At 46.1% G+C, this 18,812-nt stretch overlaps 1 protein-coding gene and 1 pseudogene across 3 annotated transcripts; one reads left to right on the top strand and one right to left on the bottom strand.

The window, feature by feature from the left end:
• Window positions 1–1,161: 1,161 nt before the first annotated feature.
• LOC147261087 (uncharacterized) lies at window positions 1,162–3,544 on the bottom strand. Of its 3 annotated transcripts, none has more exons than XM_086204824.1 (6): window positions 3,370–3,544; window positions 3,065–3,130; window positions 2,546–2,979; window positions 2,113–2,188; window positions 1,931–2,038; window positions 1,162–1,836 (listed from the first exon to the last, which is right to left on the bottom strand). In XM_086204824.1, exons 1-6 carry the CDS (start codon window positions 3,522–3,524, stop codon window positions 1,461–1,463), a joined length of 1,215 nt encoding a protein of 404 aa, XP_086060950.1. In that variant the 5' UTR covers window positions 3,525–3,544; the 3' UTR covers window positions 1,162–1,460. The 3 variants fall into 3 exon arrangements, with proteins under 3 accessions (XP_086060950.1, XP_086060951.1, XP_086060952.1); XM_086204825.1 differs by having other exon boundaries at window positions 3,400–3,527; XM_086204826.1 differs by having other exon boundaries at window positions 3,242–3,510.
• Window positions 3,545–10,049: 6,505 nt separating this feature from the next.
• On the top strand, window positions 10,050–11,892 carry LOC147261086 (tubby protein homolog pseudogene; annotated as a pseudogene).
• The last annotated feature ends 6,920 nt before the right edge of the window (window positions 11,893–18,812 follow it).

The raw sequence follows: 18,812 nt of genomic DNA, 5'->3' as shown, positions 1-18,812 counted from the left end.
AGTGCTCATATTAAGGAGCTCATTCTAAAGCATCTTTAAAAAAAAAAAAAGTTCCACAAGTAACCTGATGTTTGAAGTGTCATGATCACGTGACCCTGAAGCCCCTCCCCTTTTACTGAGCAGAAGAGTAGCTGATTGCTCGTCCGGCGTCCGTGGCCCTCCTGATGTCTTCCGTGTGGAAGCTCTGCTTCAGCGTCCATTTCACTCAAAGTGGAACCATACTTCTCCTGAACATCCACCATCATCGACCTTCAACTAGCGAAGGGACAAATTAGCCGCGGTCAAGTGTGTATAACACGTCCCAGACACACACATGCGTGCTGCAGCGGCAGGTATTAAAAACCTGCATGGACGTTTCCTCTGACGGTGTCATGAGTGGAGCTCAGGCTGCTCGCTGCAGTTCTCAAATGGTAAAGCTTTCATTATACATCGCAATTACAGCCTGAAAAAGTCAATATAAATATTCACGTATGATGACCCGAGACGAGAACAGAGACGATGTCCCACCTGGGAGAGACAAGCAGGACGCAGGGAGGAACCACAGAAGCTGTCTCACGTCACTGGAGCAGGCAGGACTCATTGTACTACAAAAACATTCATTCAGTAAAACACTGGATGCTTCTCTAGCGAATTATCTCCTTTATTCATACGAAGCAAAGTTCGATGCAGTGCTGCAAAAAGGTTATGTTGCTGTTGGGACTGAGATCCTTTATATGTTTGTTTTACGTGGGCGGCCCAGTGGAGCAGTGGTCCTCACGGTGGCCTCCCAGCAAGAAGGTTGTGGGTGGAGCCCCGGCTGCAGCACGGGGTCTTTCTGGGTGAGTCTCCATGTTCTCCCTGTTCCTGCTGGGTTCTCTCTGGTACTCCAGCTTCCTCCACAGTCCAAAGACATCAAGAGGGACCAGGTTAATCCAGACTCTAAATTGACCGTAGGCGTGGCTGGGAGAGCCAATGGTTGTCTGTCTCTATGTGTTGGCCCTGACATGGACTGGTGACCTGTCCAGGGGGAAGGCTGCTGGGAGAGGCTCCACCCCCACCACCCTCAACAGGAAAATGTGGAAGACAATGGATTGATATTTTATGTGTAGAATTTATTTTTATCACCACAAACGTCTCTGGCTCTCGGTGGCAGGGATGAAGCCGGTCGTCACGACAAAACGATGCACATGCACACAAAACCAGCGTTTATTAAATAAAGAGAAAACTGTTCCAGCTCCAGAACACGGTTCTGCTCTCAGAACAGGAGAGGAACCCTTCAGGTTCCACAGGAACAAAGCATCTGAATGCAATAATGAACTGCTTCATTAACATAATACAAGGTTTGGTGGCCTGTAGAGGGTGAAAATACCTGGGAGTGTGGATCTCGCTCTCTCTCTCTCACGCACACACACAGTAAGCCCAGTTGGCACCAGTACCTCCAGTGCTGTTACTGCAGCACTGCTTCCCAATGGCTCCACTCGCTAGCGTGTTTCTCGGACAACTGCACTCTGTTTGCCGCGCAGCTGGACAAGCATGTCTTGGAATCTCGACACCTTCTTTGGTGAATGGGGTCTGGACTTGGTGTTTTCCACAGCAACCGTGGAGGGCTTCAGCTCAGCAGCCCTGCATGTGCTCCCCAGATCCCGGTTCTCTGCTTCGCTGCAATCCGGAGAGTAAGCGTTCCCACCGTGCCCACGGGCAGAGAGGGGAGCGCTGCCACTGGCGTGCCACAGGTCGTTGTCACGGGAACGCTTCCGCTTAGCCACGTGTGAACCCTGAACGGTGTTTCTCACTCGCGTCCTTGTATTTTTCTTCCTCTCCGTCTTCACCTGCACTTTGATGCATCGCCTGAGGTTCCTGACATGTTCACACACACACACACACACCTTCATGTCACGTGCTGACTGACCTGCTCTGATGTGAGAGGTGTGTGTGGTGAATGGGTTATTACCTGTGTAGGAACGTGTGTGGCCTTGAGCAGGCCGACCAGTCTCCATCATCCCAGTGTTTCAGTTTGGCAAGTCTCTTCTTGACCAGTTCCACATGGATCAAAAGCTTCCTGGCAGGGGGGTGGGGGGGTGTTAGTGGCTTTGTGACACTGGTGTAATCACTCCACTCCACAAGTGACCTTACCCTTTCACGTGAGGCCACAGCTTCAGCTTCCGCTTTTTCAGCAGGACCCACTGGTCACAGGTCAAGGAGGCGGGATCTAAACCACAAACCAGGAAAAGGAAACTTAGCATGTGGTGACGTGTCAGTGTAGTGGCCACTGCCGTTACCACGGCAACAGAACTGAACAGGGCAGGTTAGGGTGGCTCGATCAGCCGTCTCACCCAACTACCGATGAAGCTGTGTTTGGATAAAAAGTTGGCCTGCAGGTAGAAGCTGAAGCATTCATCCTGACCGAGCTGTCAGCTTCTCATTGATTTACGCATCACAAATAAAGAATAATATTTCGCAGCTCTTCTGAGAAACAGATGGCTGCTCGTGATTGGCTGCCGTCAAAGGGCCTCAGGTCTGATACCTGTTTAGAGGACTTGTTAGCTCACACAGCTCCAGTTCTTACCGTTGTCCAAGAGTTTGCTTCTGATGGGAGCTTTTATCTTCTTCGCCTTCTGCCAGCGCTTCAGACAGCACGGGCACAGGCTCAGCCTCGTGGTCGTGGACAGGGAGGGGAAGGACGGACCGGAAACAACACTGCTGCTCGTGGAGCCACACTCATCCACTCCTGTATCCACGATTTCTGCCAACCTGTCTTTGTCCTCCTCTGGAACGTCACAGGCGCTGTCGATGAGGTCGATGATGTCATAGCTGCAGCGTTCACCTGCCTGGAGGGGGCTGCCTCCAGCCCTCCTCCTCCTCTTACTCCTTGGCCTGCCCCGATTCACGTCTCCTTGGGGGCTTCGACTTTTCTGGGTTTCCTTCTGGGAGGCTTTTCCAACTTTGGAGGAAGGTTCAATATTCATGAGGCTTCTCCTCCTCAGACAATACTCAACAGACCTGCGGCAGAAGGCACAGCCGTCACACCGCTGGGACCCACTCCACCCTACCGATGGACACGTCTGAAGACGCCCAGCTGTCTGACCTGTAGTACTCCACTCTCACAGCCATCGACCGAGCGGAGGCCTCACGTCCGGAACTCTCCGCGACCCTGTAGAGTTGAGAACACCTTGACGTGAGTCGGTTTAAAGAGCAAATGGGCAACGGAACAGCAGACACCAGCAGAACCGGGGGACTCGGTTTCTCGTGCTAAAACTGATACCTGACGGGTTTTAGGTCACGACCGAGAACTTCGGATCGGTCCGCGGTCGACGGAAGCGCGAGCTGCTTTCTGATAGCAGTTTTAGTGACAACCAGGACTCGTAGTATCACGACGGTTTTCACACTTACGTGGTCTCAGCTCGTCCACCGTTTACGTACGTGTGTGTTCGCATCACTGTTCGGACTCCGTATCGCTCAGAATGAAGCCGGCGTCGAAAAATCGGCGACGGTAACTGACTGACACAGAGGCTCAAAGCGGACTCGCGGCAGACAATTTGAGTCATGGCTGCGCATGCGCAGTTCTTCTTCTTCTTCTTCTTCTACTGGGATTTAGGGCGGTTGGCAACCAACTAGCTAGAGCATTACCGCCCTCTTCTGTCCCACCGCGGAAAAACCAACTTTCCCTCCATCTAACCCCTACACCGAAGTCCTACCTCTAAATAGAACCCTAACACTCTCCCGATCCTCCATCCAAAGAACTCCCTCCAGACTGATAAGGGTTTGATAAAGAGGTCAACACTCTTCAAACACATCGTGCTTGTTTTTAGATTGTATTTGTTTTTATTTGATTTCAATATAAATGTTCTAATTCATCGGAAATAAAACAAACCAAACAAATGGATGATAAAAACTCAGTGACGGTGCTCGTCTTTCATAGAAAAGTGATGTTGTTGCCATGGAGCAGTGCCTCTCAATTATTTTCTGTCCCCCCCCCCCCCCCCCCCAGCAAGAAGAAAACAATTTGCCCCCCCCCCCTCTCCACCGTGACTCTAAATAATATCATTGTTCTATAAAATTGTTATTAGTACACCTCTGCATAACATTGTATCCTTGTTAACATGAAAGAAAACAAGGCAGACAAAAGAAAGAAATGTAGTTCAACTTACAACAAAGAACAACTTTGTTTTTTAGTTTGGAACAGAAAAGATTTGGAGTGCATCAATTTGCCTGACATTAAAAAAATCCTTGTTTCAACTGTCAACATTTTTGACCAACTTCTTGCACCATTTGATACTGAAAAATAAAATGAAATAAACTCAATAAAGAATCCATTCAAATTCAGCTCAGCAACATGAACTCTGGAGCGCAGTGTATAAAACACTTTAGCCTCCAAAACAAAAATGAAGAAAACAGTTTGTGCTGTTTCTTTCTTTCTTTCTTTTTTATCAAAATGAGGGAGTCAGGATTAATGGCTACAGTGAGCACGTTTTGCAGCGCGCAGCTTTTCAAAGAGAGGTTTGAAGCACGATACTACTGCAGCTCTCAGCTGCTGCTCCAGGTTTAGCCGGGACCTGGACTTGGTCCTCAGTGCAGCAACAGCAGAGAAGCCAGTCTCACGAAGGTAAGATGTAGCAAAAGGCAGCAGAATGCCTCCAGCCCTCTGCCCTGAGAGTGGATACTGCCTCTCTCCACTCAGTCTCCATGTGGAGTCAGACGTCATGTCAATGAACCGGTCCTCCTCTGCAGAGCTGAAACCAGTTGGAGCTGGTGCTCTGAAAGGATCTCTCACCCAGTCTCACTGGGAACTGTTTTCAGGGAAGCACTTTTTAAAGAATCCCATCAGTGATTCAATATGCTGCTTCATGTGTGGAATCACTGAGGTAGCATCATAGTCAGTAGTGTCTACAAATTTGTGCAGGTTCTCCAATGAATCAGTGTTTCCTTCATCAAGTTGCCTGCCCCACATCGCAAGCTTTCCAGCGGAAGAGCCGATCTTGTCTGGGACCTGAGGGAGGTGTTTATCTTTCCCTTGAAGCTGTAGATTGCGTTCATTTAGCTTTCCAAATGTGTCAATCAGGTCGGCCAGTTTTCCCAGGAAGTTCTCATCACTAAATTTTTCTGCGACTTCACACCTGTGCTCCTGCTCCAAAAACACTCTTATCTGCTTCAAATGTTGTTCAGTCAGTAAACCAGCTCACCTGTTAGGGGTTTGTCAGAATTTTCCTGTCAGACACATAGATTCAGTTAAATATTGATGCTTTTTAATTCTTTTTTACCTTGACCCTAAAATAAATCCATTTTCTTTGGTTATTTTGGTCTCAAATGTGTCACCAACTGACTGGGCACTGCTCCAGGAACACTCTTATCTGCTCTCTGAGCTCAGAAACTCAGGACAAGACTTTTCCTCGTGCCAGCCACACCTTGCTTCCTAGCGCAGCAGCTGAGTGGACGCACTTCATTATACACAGAGAAGCACTTGCATCAAGGCAACTTTCCCCTGAATTAAGTGAAGTAATGACTGATGTTATTTGTTACATTATTTTGTAAAGACCAGACCACTCAAAACAAGAGTCTTCTCTGCTCTCTGAGGAGACGGGAGCTGAACATCGAGCTGTGCTCTATCACAGGGATGGTACAGTGGATCACCAAAACATTGTGCACTTTTTGAGAAAAGCTTGAAACTCCTACCATAGTAAGATGATACCATGAGGTTTATTTGAGGCAAGTCAGATTTGACCCTTGAGGCCCGGGAGAGGTCAAATTCAAAATGGCCGCCAAAAATATTGAAAAATGCTTAACTTTGGAAGCAAACTCTGTAAAAATACAATTAAGGTTTCATTTCCTGCTGATTTTTGGGTGCCCAGTCAGTTGGTGACACATTTGAGATCAATATAATTAAAGAAAATGGATTTATTTGAGGGTCAAGGTAAAAAAGAATTAAAAACCATCAATACTTACCTGGATCCATGTGTCTGACAGGAAAATGCTGACAAAGCCCTAACAGGTGAGCTGGTTTACTGATTGAACAACATTTGAAGTAATGCGCTACCGAGTTGCTGGGCTTGGTTTGCGCTCATGTGACGTCACAGCGCGCCCACATACACAATGAATGGACTTCCCCCGCGCAGCCTGCGCCTTGCGCGTTCAGTGTGAAACTTCCTTGACACGGAGTCGTGCCCATGAGCGCATCGCCGCATGCAGGCGTTTCTGGTTGGCTGACAGACGGACACGTGGGTCACGTTACCAGCATTGCTAGTTGTGATTGGTTAAAACCACACGTGTTCTGCTTTCACGGAACGAAAAAAGAGAAAGAAAACCAAACAGAGGGCAAAATCAAAGACCTCGGCTGCTGGCTACCTGCTTTGGGACAATGCAACGTAACATAATTGACATGTTTAAGGCAAGGCAAGGCAAATTTCATTGTATAGCTCCATTCATCGCGCTTTATAGAGGGAAAGAGAAATTGAAAGTTAGAATCAGTTTAAAATTGAAAACATGAATTAAAACATTCAAAAATCATTTAAAATCAATAAAACAGTTTAAGATCAATTCAACAACAACAGCAGACTAATCAACATTAAATCAATCCATCAATCCCAAATCAACACTATCAGAAGGCTGCAGTAAACAGCAGTGTTTTCAGCCCTGATTTAAATGAGCTGACAGTTTGTGCCCCCCTCAGAGGTTCAGTTTGTTCCACAGGTGTGGACCACAGAAGCTGAAAGCAGCTTCCCCCTGCTTGGTTCGGACCCTGGGGACGCTGAGTAGACCTGTCCCTGATGACCTGAGGGGTCTGGATGCTTCACGCCCAGTCAGCAGCTCTGACATGTATTTAGGCCCAAGCCCATTCTGTGACTTATAGACCAGTAACAGGATTTTGAACTCAATCCTTTGACACACAGGGAGCCAGAGCAGTGGTTTAAGGACAGGTGTCATGTGGTGAACGTGAACACAGTACACGATCACTGTTCTGTTTCAAGTTATTATCATTATTCATCATAAAAACATTTCACTCGTTGCATTCATTTTTCGGGAAATAAACCACCCTTTTGCACATTTCAGCTCTCTTTTTCCAGATGATTTGACCTTGACATTGATCTAAAGGCATTTTCTTTAATTATATTGATCTCAAATGTGTCACCAACTGACTGGGCACCCAAAAATCAGCAGGAAATGAAACCTTAATTGTATTTTTACAGAGTTTGCTTCCAAAGTTAAGCATTTTTCAATATTTTTGGCGGCCATTTTGAATTTGACCTCTCCCGGGCCTCAAGGGTCAAATCTGACTTGCCTCAAATAAACCTCATGGTATCATCTTACTATGGTAGGAGTTTCAAGCTTTTCTCAAAAAGTGCACAATGTTTTGGTGATCCACTGTACCATCCCTGTGATAGAGCACAGCTCGATGTTCAGCTCCCGTCTCCTCAGAGAGCAGAGAAGACTCTTGTTTTGAGTGGTCTGGTCTTGATAAAACTGACTGCACCTTTGATTGCAGTCATAACTGCACTTAATTCAAGGGAAAGTTGCCTTGATGCAAGTACTTCTCTGTGTATAATGAAGTGCGTCCACTCAGCATTGGGTGAGGCCTTCTTGATGAGTGCCCCAAGTCCTTTTCTCTTCCCTGCCATGGTTTGTGCCCCATCACTGCAAACACCAGTGCAGTTCTCCCACTTGAGCCCATTCTCAGTCAAGAAGCAGTCCAACATTCTGAAGAGCTCTTCGGCTGTGGCTCTGTCTCTGACATACCTACAAAAAGTAGATCCTCACACAGGGAGTTTGTCAAGTCAAAACGTACACAAGCAAGAAAAAAACCCTCTTTGTTGTTGTCAGTTGCTTCATCAAATTGTAAGGCAGAACGCTTGTCTTGAGTTCATCTACCAGCTGTTCTTGAAGACGGTGAGCAAGGTCATCTATACGTCTGGCGACAGTGTCATTAGACAGAGGGATTGTTTTGGTTTGGCAGCACTTGGGTCATCCACCATGACAGAGACCATGTCCAATGCTGCAGGCAGGATCAGCTCCTCTGCTATGGTGGAGGGTTTTTAGCACTGAGCAACTTGGTATCCACCTGATATGATGCTAACAGCGCTCGCTGGTTTGCTGAAGTAGCGCTCACAAAGCGGGATGATTGTTGGCAAAATTCGGCACGTTTTCGCTGAAAAAACTCCAGCAGCTTACCAGCGTGATTGGGGTGGAATGTCTTCAAGTGGCGCCTTAATTTATTTGGCTCTGTGCTGTCTGCTGCTAGCACTTTTAGACAGTGAACACACCGGTCTGTCCTCGTCTCCCACTGTAGTCACAGTCAAGCCAAGTGCTACATTCGCTTCGTCATATTTCCTCATCTTAGCTTTCGGGTGACTTTCTTTTGTCTCATTATCTTCGTCTCTCTCCTTCTTTCCTTTCAACCCTGTTCAAATTTTTTTCCATGTTGTCTCTTGAGGGTTGGTTTACTGCACTTAATATCGCCTGTTCGGTGCAAAAAAAACAACAACCCTACACCATCGAGTCAATACTCCCTGCACACACTCTGACAATGAGAGCGCCACTGCCAACTACTGTAGTGGATGTGCAATTACTGTACACTTTATTCTAGTACGGCAAAAAAGAAAATAGAAGCATGTTCCCCAGGGTCATACGCGCCCCCCCCCCCCCCGGCATCGCCCCACTATTTGAGAAAGACTGGACTGAGGCGACATGCTTCTGTCTGGACTCAGTGGGGCTGTTTGGGAGTGTTGCAGATAAAGACTGCGCACACACACACGCACACACACACACACACACACACACACACACACGCACACACACACACACACATACACACAGACACTCGGCAGCAGGACTTCAGAGTCGGTGGTGAGATCACAGTCGTAGTTCTGAGGGTGAACTCAGACAAAATCATGGCAGTCTGTCTTCTTGTCATCTCAGTCACTAACAGTGATGTCACCTGTCTGTCATCATCGTCGTCACATGGTATAACAGAACACCTGCACCTGACAACGGATAGAAAAGTTCTGATGGAAACAAACCACCACAACAACGACACCGACATCAAGGAACAGGAAACTAACATGAATCCTAAGGAACAGCGTTGGCGGGATGAACCGGTAAAGAACTTTCACCATTTAACGTCTCTGGCAAACACCAGATGGGTGGAAATGATACATGTATACATGTTTATAGTACATGTATACATGTTTATAGTACATGTATACATGTTTATAGTACATGTATACATGTTTATAGTACATGTATACATGTTTATAGTACATGTATACACTACATGTTTATAGTACGTGTTTACTTTGGGATATTGTTGATCAAAGTTAGCGTTGTCATCTGTTCTTTTTCTATACGAGTGAACAAGTGATTGGGGCTGAGGTGGAGCTTCCTCGCTGTCATGGCTACTACCTGTGTCACAATCACCTTCTGGACCTTAAGTCTCGTTGCGGTACTATTTGGGTTGTCATCTTGTACCTCAAATAATACTATCAGTCGTAGGAAACAGGAACGATGATGCATGAGCCCATCCATCCATCCATTTTCGGGTTGCAGGGGCAGCAGCCTAACAGCAACACCAACAACAACCTTGACAGTTTTGGCGCTAATGTGAAGCTGACATGTTTTCTCTTTCAGCTACAGAGACCTGGCAATGTACAAGAGGAATGCCTGAGGAAATGCCTGGAATCAGAGGGAATGCATTTGTCTCGTGCTGGATGCAACTGGACAGAGTCTCACAAAACTCTGTTGGACCAGACTTCTCAGAGCAGCGGGTCCCTCAGCGACTCCTCCCTGAGTGAGCCTGAAGATGGCTCTGACGAGGACACACTCAATCAAAGCAACATGAGGGCCTGGTGGCAAATGGAGGAAGAGGAGGAGGAGGAGGAAGAGGAGGAGGATCAGGAGGAGGAGGAGGAAGAGGATCAGGAGGAGGAGGATGAGGAACAGGAGGAGGAGGAAGAGGAGGAGGAGGAGGAACAGGAGGAGGAGGAAGAGGGGGAGGAGGAGGAGGAGGAAGAGGAGGAGGATCAGGAGGAGGAGGAAGAGGAGGAGGAGGAGGAGGATCAGGAGGAGGATTATCAGGAGGAGGAGGAAGACGACAGTGCAGAGTCCCTTCAGTACTCTTCAGAGAGTGAGGAAGATGAAATGTCAGCGTCTCCTCTGTCGGTGGAGGATCTGCAGGAGTTCGCCATGCGTCCTGCTCCTGAGGAGGAAGTCATCCGGTGCAGGATCACCAGGGACCAGAGCAGTTTTTACCCAGTTTACTACCTCCACATGGAGAGGGAAGACGGAGAGAATGTCTTTCTAATGGCCGCTAGAAAAAGGAAGAAGTGTAGAACTTCAAACTATGTGATTTCTACCGACCACTCCAATCTGTCAAGGAAAGCCAGCGGCTATATCGGAAAACTGAGGTCCAATTTGCTGGGTACCAAGTACGCAGTTTATGACTGTGGAGAAAACCCGGCAACAACAAAGAGGAAAGGGAGTGAAGCAGTGCGGCAGGAGCTAGCAGCTGTTAGCTATGAGAGGAGTGATCATGGGGTTTGGGGTCCCAGGAAAATGAAAGTGGTCGTCCCTGGGATCCTGGAGAATGATGCCAGAGTGAGCATTCGTCCACAGAATGAGCAGGAAACCCTCCTGATGAGGCAAGCAAACGATGACATGGATCAGCTGATCACCCTGCAGAGCAAGAGCCCCAGCTGGGATGAGCGGATTGAGTCATTCACTCTCGACTTCAACGGGCGAGTCACACGGACGTCTGAGAAGAATTTCCAGCTCGTCCACCCTCAAAATGAGGACTATGTGGTGATGCAGTGTGGGCGCGTGTCAGAGGACGTCTTCATCCTGGACTACTCCTTCCCCATGTGTGCCTTTCAGGCGTTTGCCATCGCCCTCTCCTCTTTTGATGGCAAACTGCCATTTGGTGAGCTGATTCCCTCATGGACAAGAGGCACTCAGAAGTCGATTGAGGAGGAGACAGAGGACGACACAGATTGGAGGAATGGAGGGACAGCGTCACCAAGTGCGTTGTCCCCTCTCTCCACCCCCAGGCAGGAACCCACAGGGAGTGAACGGAATTCAAGGGCATCGTCTCCTCTGTTTGTGAAAGATCTAAATGAGCTTGTGATGTGTTTCTACTTACCCCCATGGTGAGACCATCCAGTGGAGGATCACCAGGGACCAGAGCAACGGCCTCCCCGTTTATCAGCTCCACACGGACGGGGAAGACGGAGAGAAGGAGTTTCTAATGGCTGCCAGGAAAAAGATGTACAAAACACCTGCACCTGATTTCCTCTGACCCAACAAATGAGTCCAGAAAAGCCAGGAGCTGCACTGGGAAGCTGCCATCGCCCTCTCCTCTTTTGATGGCAAACTGGCCTGTGAGTAACGCAGTCGTGCCTGCAGTGGCCTTCACTCAGCCCCCCTAAGACGCCCGCGGCCAAATCCAATCCTACATGGGCCATCTTGACTGTGCAACGGAGGCCTTTCAAGCATTCAGCAGTGGTGAAAATACACTGCAACTATGGGACCTACAAGTCTGATGGCTGACATGCAGACAAATTTCAGGGAGGGGTGTTGAATATTTCTCTCTCCCAAAGCCAAGACCAAAGAAGAGAGATGGTAGGAACATCTGGATCCTGCACAGAACCTGAGAACTCCCAGCTCACTGATCGGGGCTCCAAGCTTGAAGAAGGGGAGGGGATTTCTTATGAGTTACTTTTATTCCAATGGGAAAGTGGATTGTTATTAAAAGACAACACAACATGATTTTGAAAAGCTGTATGGATGATGAAGTGTCATATTCTGAGTTGTTTCTTGTTATGGTCTTTATTCATGTTCCCAATCCATTTGGGGTTCTTAAGAATTATAAATGCGTTAAGGGTTTGATAAAGAGGTCAACACTCTTCAAACACATCGTGCTTGTTTTTAGATTGTATTTGTTTTTATTTGATTTCAATATAAATGTTCTAATTCATCAGAAATAAAACAAACCAAACAAATGGATGATAAAAACTCAGTGACGGTGCTCGTCTTTCATAGAAAAGTGATGTTGTTGCCATGGAGCAGTGCCTCTCAATTATTTTCTGTTCCCCCTCCCCCCCCCCCCCAGAGACAAGAAAACAATTTGCCCCCCCCCCCTCTCCACCGTGACTCTAAATAATATCATTTGTCTATAAAATTGTTATTAGTACACCTCTGCATAACATTGTATCCTTGTTAACATGAAAGAAAACAAGGCAGACAAAAGAAAGAAATGTAGTTCAACTTACAACAAAGAACAACTTTGTTTTTAGTTTGGAACAGAAAAGATTTGGAGTGCATCAATTTGCCTGACATTAAAAAAATCCTTGTTTCAACTGTCAACATTTTTGACCAACTTCTTGCACCATTTGATACTGAAAAATAAAATGAAATAAAATCAATAAAGAATCCATTCAAATTCAGTTCAGCAACATGAACTCTGGAGCGCAGTGTATAAAACACTTTAGCCTCCAAAACAAAAATGAAGAAAACAGTTTGTGCTGTTTCTTTCTTTCTTTCTTTTTTATCAAATGAGGGAGTCAGGAGGTAGGTAAAAGGTAAAAAAGAATTAAAAAGAATAAATATTGAACTGGATCCATGTGTCTGACAGGGAAATTCTGACAAACCCCTAACAGGTGAGCTGGTTTACTGACTGAACAACATTTTTTTTTTAACTTTAACTTTTCTTGAGATATTTTCCTTTGCATAGATGTAACATACAACTACAAACCTAAATCAACATATGGGAGTCACTATCAAAGCATTAGTCCATGTTCCATCCTCTTAAACTATGTCAGCTTGTATGGTTGGTCGCTCATGGAACACAGATGACGTCCATCTCTTCCATCTCTCGTTAAGTTGAGCCTCCTGGAGCCGTAGACCATGGATCATTTTTTCCTTTTTGTCAATGTCCTCTATAAGGTGGGTCCACTGGTCCTCTGCAGGGGGGTCTTCCTTTCCCCATTTCTTCGTGATGGCTTTTTTGGCTGCTGTAAATAGTACTTTTACCAAGTATGTGTCTTCCGCTCTCACATTCTCTGCAGTTAAATTACATAAATACAGGACCTTACAAGACACAGGAATTGGATACGCAAGAATTTTAACCAATGTGTCGTGTATTATTTGCCAAAATCGTCTGATTTGATCACATTCCCCAAAAATATGCGAGTGGTCCACGTTCACGACTCCACAGCCTCTCCAACAGGGTGTGTTTTTGTTCAACTGTCCACTCTTGATCTTGGTGAAACAAAAAATCGTTTCAGATTTTTCCAAGAGAACTCCTCCAGATCCGAGAACTAGTGGACGTGTGGTGTATTGTCCACATATTTAGCCACTCTTCATCATTCATTTTTATCTGTAATTCTGATTCCCATTTTTGTTTTATACATTTAGTTGAATGTTTATTAGATATCAAACTTTTATATAATCTTGATAAAGTTCTACATTTGGTCTCCTTGTATGTATTAATTATGATTTGAATCACAGCATTCACTTCTCTGGAGGGATGCGTCTTTATCTTTTCCATATAGTCATCCCTCAGTTGTAGGAACCTATAGAATTCGTTTTTATCTAAATCATATTTTTATTTTAAATTTTGGAAACTCTCCAGCTGTCCGTCTTTCACGAACACACACGTTGCTGTCATTCCCTTCCCTGTCCACCTTTGAAATCCTTTATCGTATCTTGCTGGTTCAAAATTGCTCTCAATGCGACCCACTTTAAGGAGCCGGTGTCTCCCTGGATCTTATATTTCTGTATTATGTTGAACCCTAACCTTCAGTGTAAACAACACAATCGGGTCTACTTGGTTTTTAGTCTGTTGGCATGTTTCTTCATCTCCTATAACACTCTCTATTTGGTACTCCCCGATTTGTTTTTCCATTTCTTTCCACTTTGCGGTAAAATCTGTGTTGCACCAACCAACAGTAAACCTTAATTGGGCTGCACAAAAGTACATTTTCAAAGTTGGGAGTCCCAACCCTCCATCTTCTTTCGGTGGCTGGAGAGTCTCCAACCTTATTCTTGGTTTCCTCCCTCCCCAAACAAACCTTGATATTCATCTATTCCATCTCATAAATTGAGACTGGGGGACCTCTACTGGTAGAGATTGGAACAGGTAGAAAAGCCTTGGTAAAACATTCATTCTAATTATCTGAATCCGTGAGCTAAAATCTAATGTCAATGTGGACCATCTTTCAATGTCTTTTTGTATTTCCTGACTTATCTTGCCACAGTTTGATTGAAATAATTTAGGTAGTGATTTGGCAAGGCAGTTTTCTTTGTAGCCTGTTTTCCCCACCAGTTTGTCTCCAGCCTTCATGGCATCATAACAACATCCTCTGTCCTCAGAGTCTCACGTCAACTGAGGAGAAACTCCATAGAAAACCTTTAACAGGGAAAAATCTGAGAAACCTCAGGGTGAGGAGGGGAGACGGATCCCTCACCAGGAGGGACAGACGTGCAGGAGATGTTGTTACAGACAAGAAAACAGTTTATAACACAGAATGGAGGAAACATGGAAATGTTAATAACAGTTGAAGAGGGAAGCTTCTGGAAGGGGAGGCAGGGAGAGCAAGCCAGCTTGATGGGGGACTGGATGGTAGACTGGTTCATGGAAGGGGAGGCAGGGAGAGCAAGCCAGCTTGATGGGGGACTGGATGGTAGACTGGTTCATGGAAGGGGAGGCAGGGAGAGCAAGCCAGCTTGATGGGGGACTGGATGGCAGACTGGTTCATGGAGGGGGAGGCAGGGAGAGCAAGCCAGCTTGATGGGGGACTGGATGGCAGACTGGTTCATGGGAGGGGAGGCAGGGAGAGCAAGCCAGCTTGATGGGGGACTGGATGGCAGACTGGTTCATGGAAGGGGAGGCAGGGAGAGCAAGCCAGCTTGATGGGGGACTGGATGGTAGACTGGTTCATGGGAGGGGAGGCAGGGAGAGCAAGCCAGCTTGATGGGGGACTGGATGGTAGACTGGTTCATGGGAGGGGAGGCAGGGAGAGCAAGCCAGCTTGATGGGGGACTGGATGGTAGACTGGTTCATGGGAGGGGAGGCAGGGAGAGCAAGCCAGCTTGATGGGGGACTGGATGGTAGACTGGTTCATGGAAGGGGAGGCAGGGAGAGCAAGCCAGCTTGATGGGGGACTGGATGGTGGACTGGTTCATGGGAGGGGAGGCAGGGAGAGCAAGCCAGCTTGATGGGGGACTGGATGGTGGACTGGTTCATGGGAGGGGAGGCAGGGAGAGCAAGCCAGCTTGATGGGGGACTGGATGGTAGACTGGTTCATGGGAGGGGAGCGCAGGCCGGTGTAACAGTAGGGGATAAAAGGGGGGGCGATGCAGGCGGCGTTTGGAGCTCTGGTGGATCTGTGGAAACAGAGAGAGACTGAGAGACACCAAGGACAAACTACAAAGTGCAACAAGTAGTGGTAATGAGAGTTCCAAAAATGTGCGGGGAGGAGAGGTGGAGAGAGGGGGAGAGAGGAGAGGAGAGGAGGGGAGGGGAGGGCTCCATGTAACATGATGTGTCCCCCAGCAGTCTAAGCCTGGAGCAGCATAGCTATCAATGGTTCAGAGCTACCTGAACCAGTCCTAACTGAAGGCTCTGTCACGGAGGAAGGTCTTAAGCCTGGACTTAAACGTAGTTAAAGTGTCTGCCTCTCTGACCCATGGAGAGATGCTGGTTCCACAGTAGAGGAACCGGTAACTAAAGGCTCTACCTCCCAGTCTGTTTTTATTGATACTGGGAGTCACTAACAGACCTGCATTCTGGGAGCAGAGTGCTCTGGTAGGACAGCAGGGACTAATGAGTTCTTCAGAGAGGATGGAGCTTCATCATTGAGAGCCTGATGAGTCAGCAGAAGGATTTTGAAGTCCTAGATCCTACAGGAAGGAGAGAAGCTAAAGTGGAGAGATGTGTTCTCTCTTCTAACTCCTGTCAGAACCCTGGCTGCAGCGTTCTGGACCAGCTGGAGACTCTTTAGAGAGTTGTTGAGACATCCTGACAGGAGAGAGTTGCAGTGGTCCAGCCTAGAAGTGATAAATGCATGCACCAGTTTCTCAGCATCACTCTGGGAAAGGATGTTCCTGATCTTAGTGATACTGCAGGTGGAAGAAGGCGGTCCTAGTCACATGCTTTATGTGGGAGCTGAAGGAAAGGTCCTGGTCAACAATGACTCCAAGGTTCCTTGCAGTTGGTGATTATGACCCCCAAATATTCAGTTCTCTTAAGTTTCCAGTTGAAATGAAATAATTCCTGGATCTCCTTTGGTGGGTTGTAGTTAAGCGTTAATATCTGAGTCTTTGCAACATTTATTTTATACCCTGACAGGTTTCCGAATGTCTCCAGAAGCTTCATCAAGGTAGGGAGGGATTTGTTTGGGTGTTCAAGGTAGGTAATGATGTCATCCGCCAAGAGGCCTATTTTTTGCTCTCCATCGTTCACCGTCACTCCTCTGATCCTTGGTCCTGTCTGGTAGCCTGCACAAGTGGTTCTCCAAAGAGAGCAAATAGGGCGGGTGACAGACAGCACCCTTGCCTTGTTGACCTCTGGATTTTATCTGTCAGACTCCTGTTGATTTTGATTCTTGCAGTTGGTTGTTGATAAAGTGTCTTTATGCACTGTATTGATTTATTGTTGAACCCAAATTTCTCTACTCCTTTATACAGAAATGTCCAGTTGACACGATCACGGGGTTTGTCTGCGTCTATACTGACGACTAAAGTGCTCTTTTAGTCTTTTCTGGCTTGTTCCACTGCAGTGCTTGTCGTGTTCTTCTAATGCTATCACGAGTCTGTCGTCCTCCTACAAATCCTGTTTGATCCTCTTCTATTATTTCTGATATAAAGGAGTTCAGTCTTTTCGAGATTATTTTTGTATATATTTTGTAATCTACATTCACGAAGGAAATGGGTGTGTAGCTGGCGCACTGCTCTTTGTCCTTTCCCTGTTTCAGAATGACTGTAATTATGGCCTCGGCCGACGATGGGGGCATTTTGTTGTTTGGAGAGTCCAAGTGAAAGAAGCAAGGAGCGGTGGAGTCAGCTCGTCTCCAAACATCTGACACCACTCAACCGGGTATCCATCGCTCCCTGGTGTTTCATTGTTTGTCAATGTATTTATTGCCTCTCTCACCTCCTCATTTGTGATCTCAGCGTTTAATTTTCCATTTTGTATTCGTCCTGTTGAAGGTCGACGACTCCAGGAATGCACTCATTTCATTCTCTTCTCTGTAGGCTGTGTCTACAAATCTTGGTAGTATCTTTGGAAGATTTCTCCAATACCATCTGGGGTGGATGCTTTCTCACCTGTGAGTGGATCTTTAATTTTGTAGATTTTATTAACTGCCTGTTGTTTTCTTATTCGCGTTGCCAATATGGTAGTGGCCTTTGAGCCTACTTCATGCTAACTCATCTTAAGGTATTTATTCTTTTTTTCAATTTCATCCAGTAGTACGTCATCTATTTTGGTTTTTGTTTCTTTAATTTGCTGACTTATCTTGGAGTCGTTACTACTTTGGTGTTTCTGTTCCAGTTCCCTTAGCTTCTCAGGATTCAGTCTCTAGGCTTCTTCTTTGACTCTGTTTCTGTATGCTGCTTCAGCTGTCAGCTTTCCTCCAATGACCGCCTTCATGGCAACCCAAAAACTTGTTGGGTCCTCAGCGTCATTGTTATTTTCCTCTGTGAATCTTTTTATTTCCATTGTAACCTTCTGCCTTGTTTGATCATTGTTCATTATTCCCAAATTGAGTCTCCACACTGTGTGCCGTCTTCTATCATCTAAATTTGTTGTTAAATAAAGTTGTGATCAGACACATCTGCAGCCCCTACTTTGTACTGCCTTACCATGTGATTATCCTCTACAGTTATAAAGCAGTACTCTATCCTTGAGTGGGCCCTATGTGCTGCCCAGTAAAGTGTGAAGTCTTGTTCCTGTGGATGGAGATTCCTCCAAACATCGATCATCGCCATCTCCTCCAAAGACACGTTTATGAATCTTGCCAAATGCTTTTTTGCCCTTTTTGCACCAGTTGTATCTTTTTTGTGGTCCCTGACAACATTTAGATCTCCCCCACAAACCAGGACTCCTCCCGTTTCTGATAGAATGACATCAAATAGACATTAAAAAAATATTTGTCACTTTCCGGAGGTGCATATATATTTACTAATGTAACTAGTTCATTCTCCAGTCTTCCTTTGATAATGACATATCCTCCTTCTTTGTCCCTGCATTCCTTCTCGAGTTCAAATTTAATTGTATTTGATATCAGTATCACTACCCCTCTTCTACTTCCTTCTCTAAAAGTACTATGGTATAAGTTCCTATAGCCATATTTTCTAAGTTTATTGTGTTCTGATTGAGACAGGTGAGTCTCTTGAAGAAAGATTATATGTGCCTTTTCTTTTTTAAGTTTTGTGATGACCTTCTGTCTTTTCATTGGATTATTTAACCCATTTACATTCAGCCACATTATTTTGGTAAGGTTAGTCATCTTTATGTTCTGTTATTCCTTGAAAGCAAACTCCCAAACATCTCTGAACCAAACATTCATGAACAGTAAGTGAAACAACAGAAATCAGAAGAGTGAGTGACTTCAAATGCTGGGGAGAATTATCTGTCCTCCCCGAGTCCCCGTTGGTGTGCAAGGGGAAAACCCTCATCTCAGGAGGGCCCCTTCCTGGACTTTAACAAAGGTCTAGATCTGTCCAACTGAAAGAGCACTAAACAACCCCCAGTTGGATTTTAAAGAGTCATTAAAGAAGAAACCTGTGTGTTGTAATCTGTGCTTCTACCTTCCCGTGCATGTTCATGTTTTCATGTGGTATTTCTGCAG

This window comes from Aulostomus chinensis, chromosome 5 (assembly GCF_037954235.1).
Source record: "Aulostomus chinensis isolate RoL2024-O1b breed Wild chromosome 5, RoL_Achi_v1.0, whole genome shotgun sequence".
Classification (NCBI taxonomy): Eukaryota; Metazoa; Chordata; class Actinopteri; order Syngnathiformes; family Aulostomidae; genus Aulostomus; species Aulostomus chinensis.
Note: the sequence above shows the minus strand (reverse complement) of the source record. Positions and strands in the feature narration are given on the sequence as shown.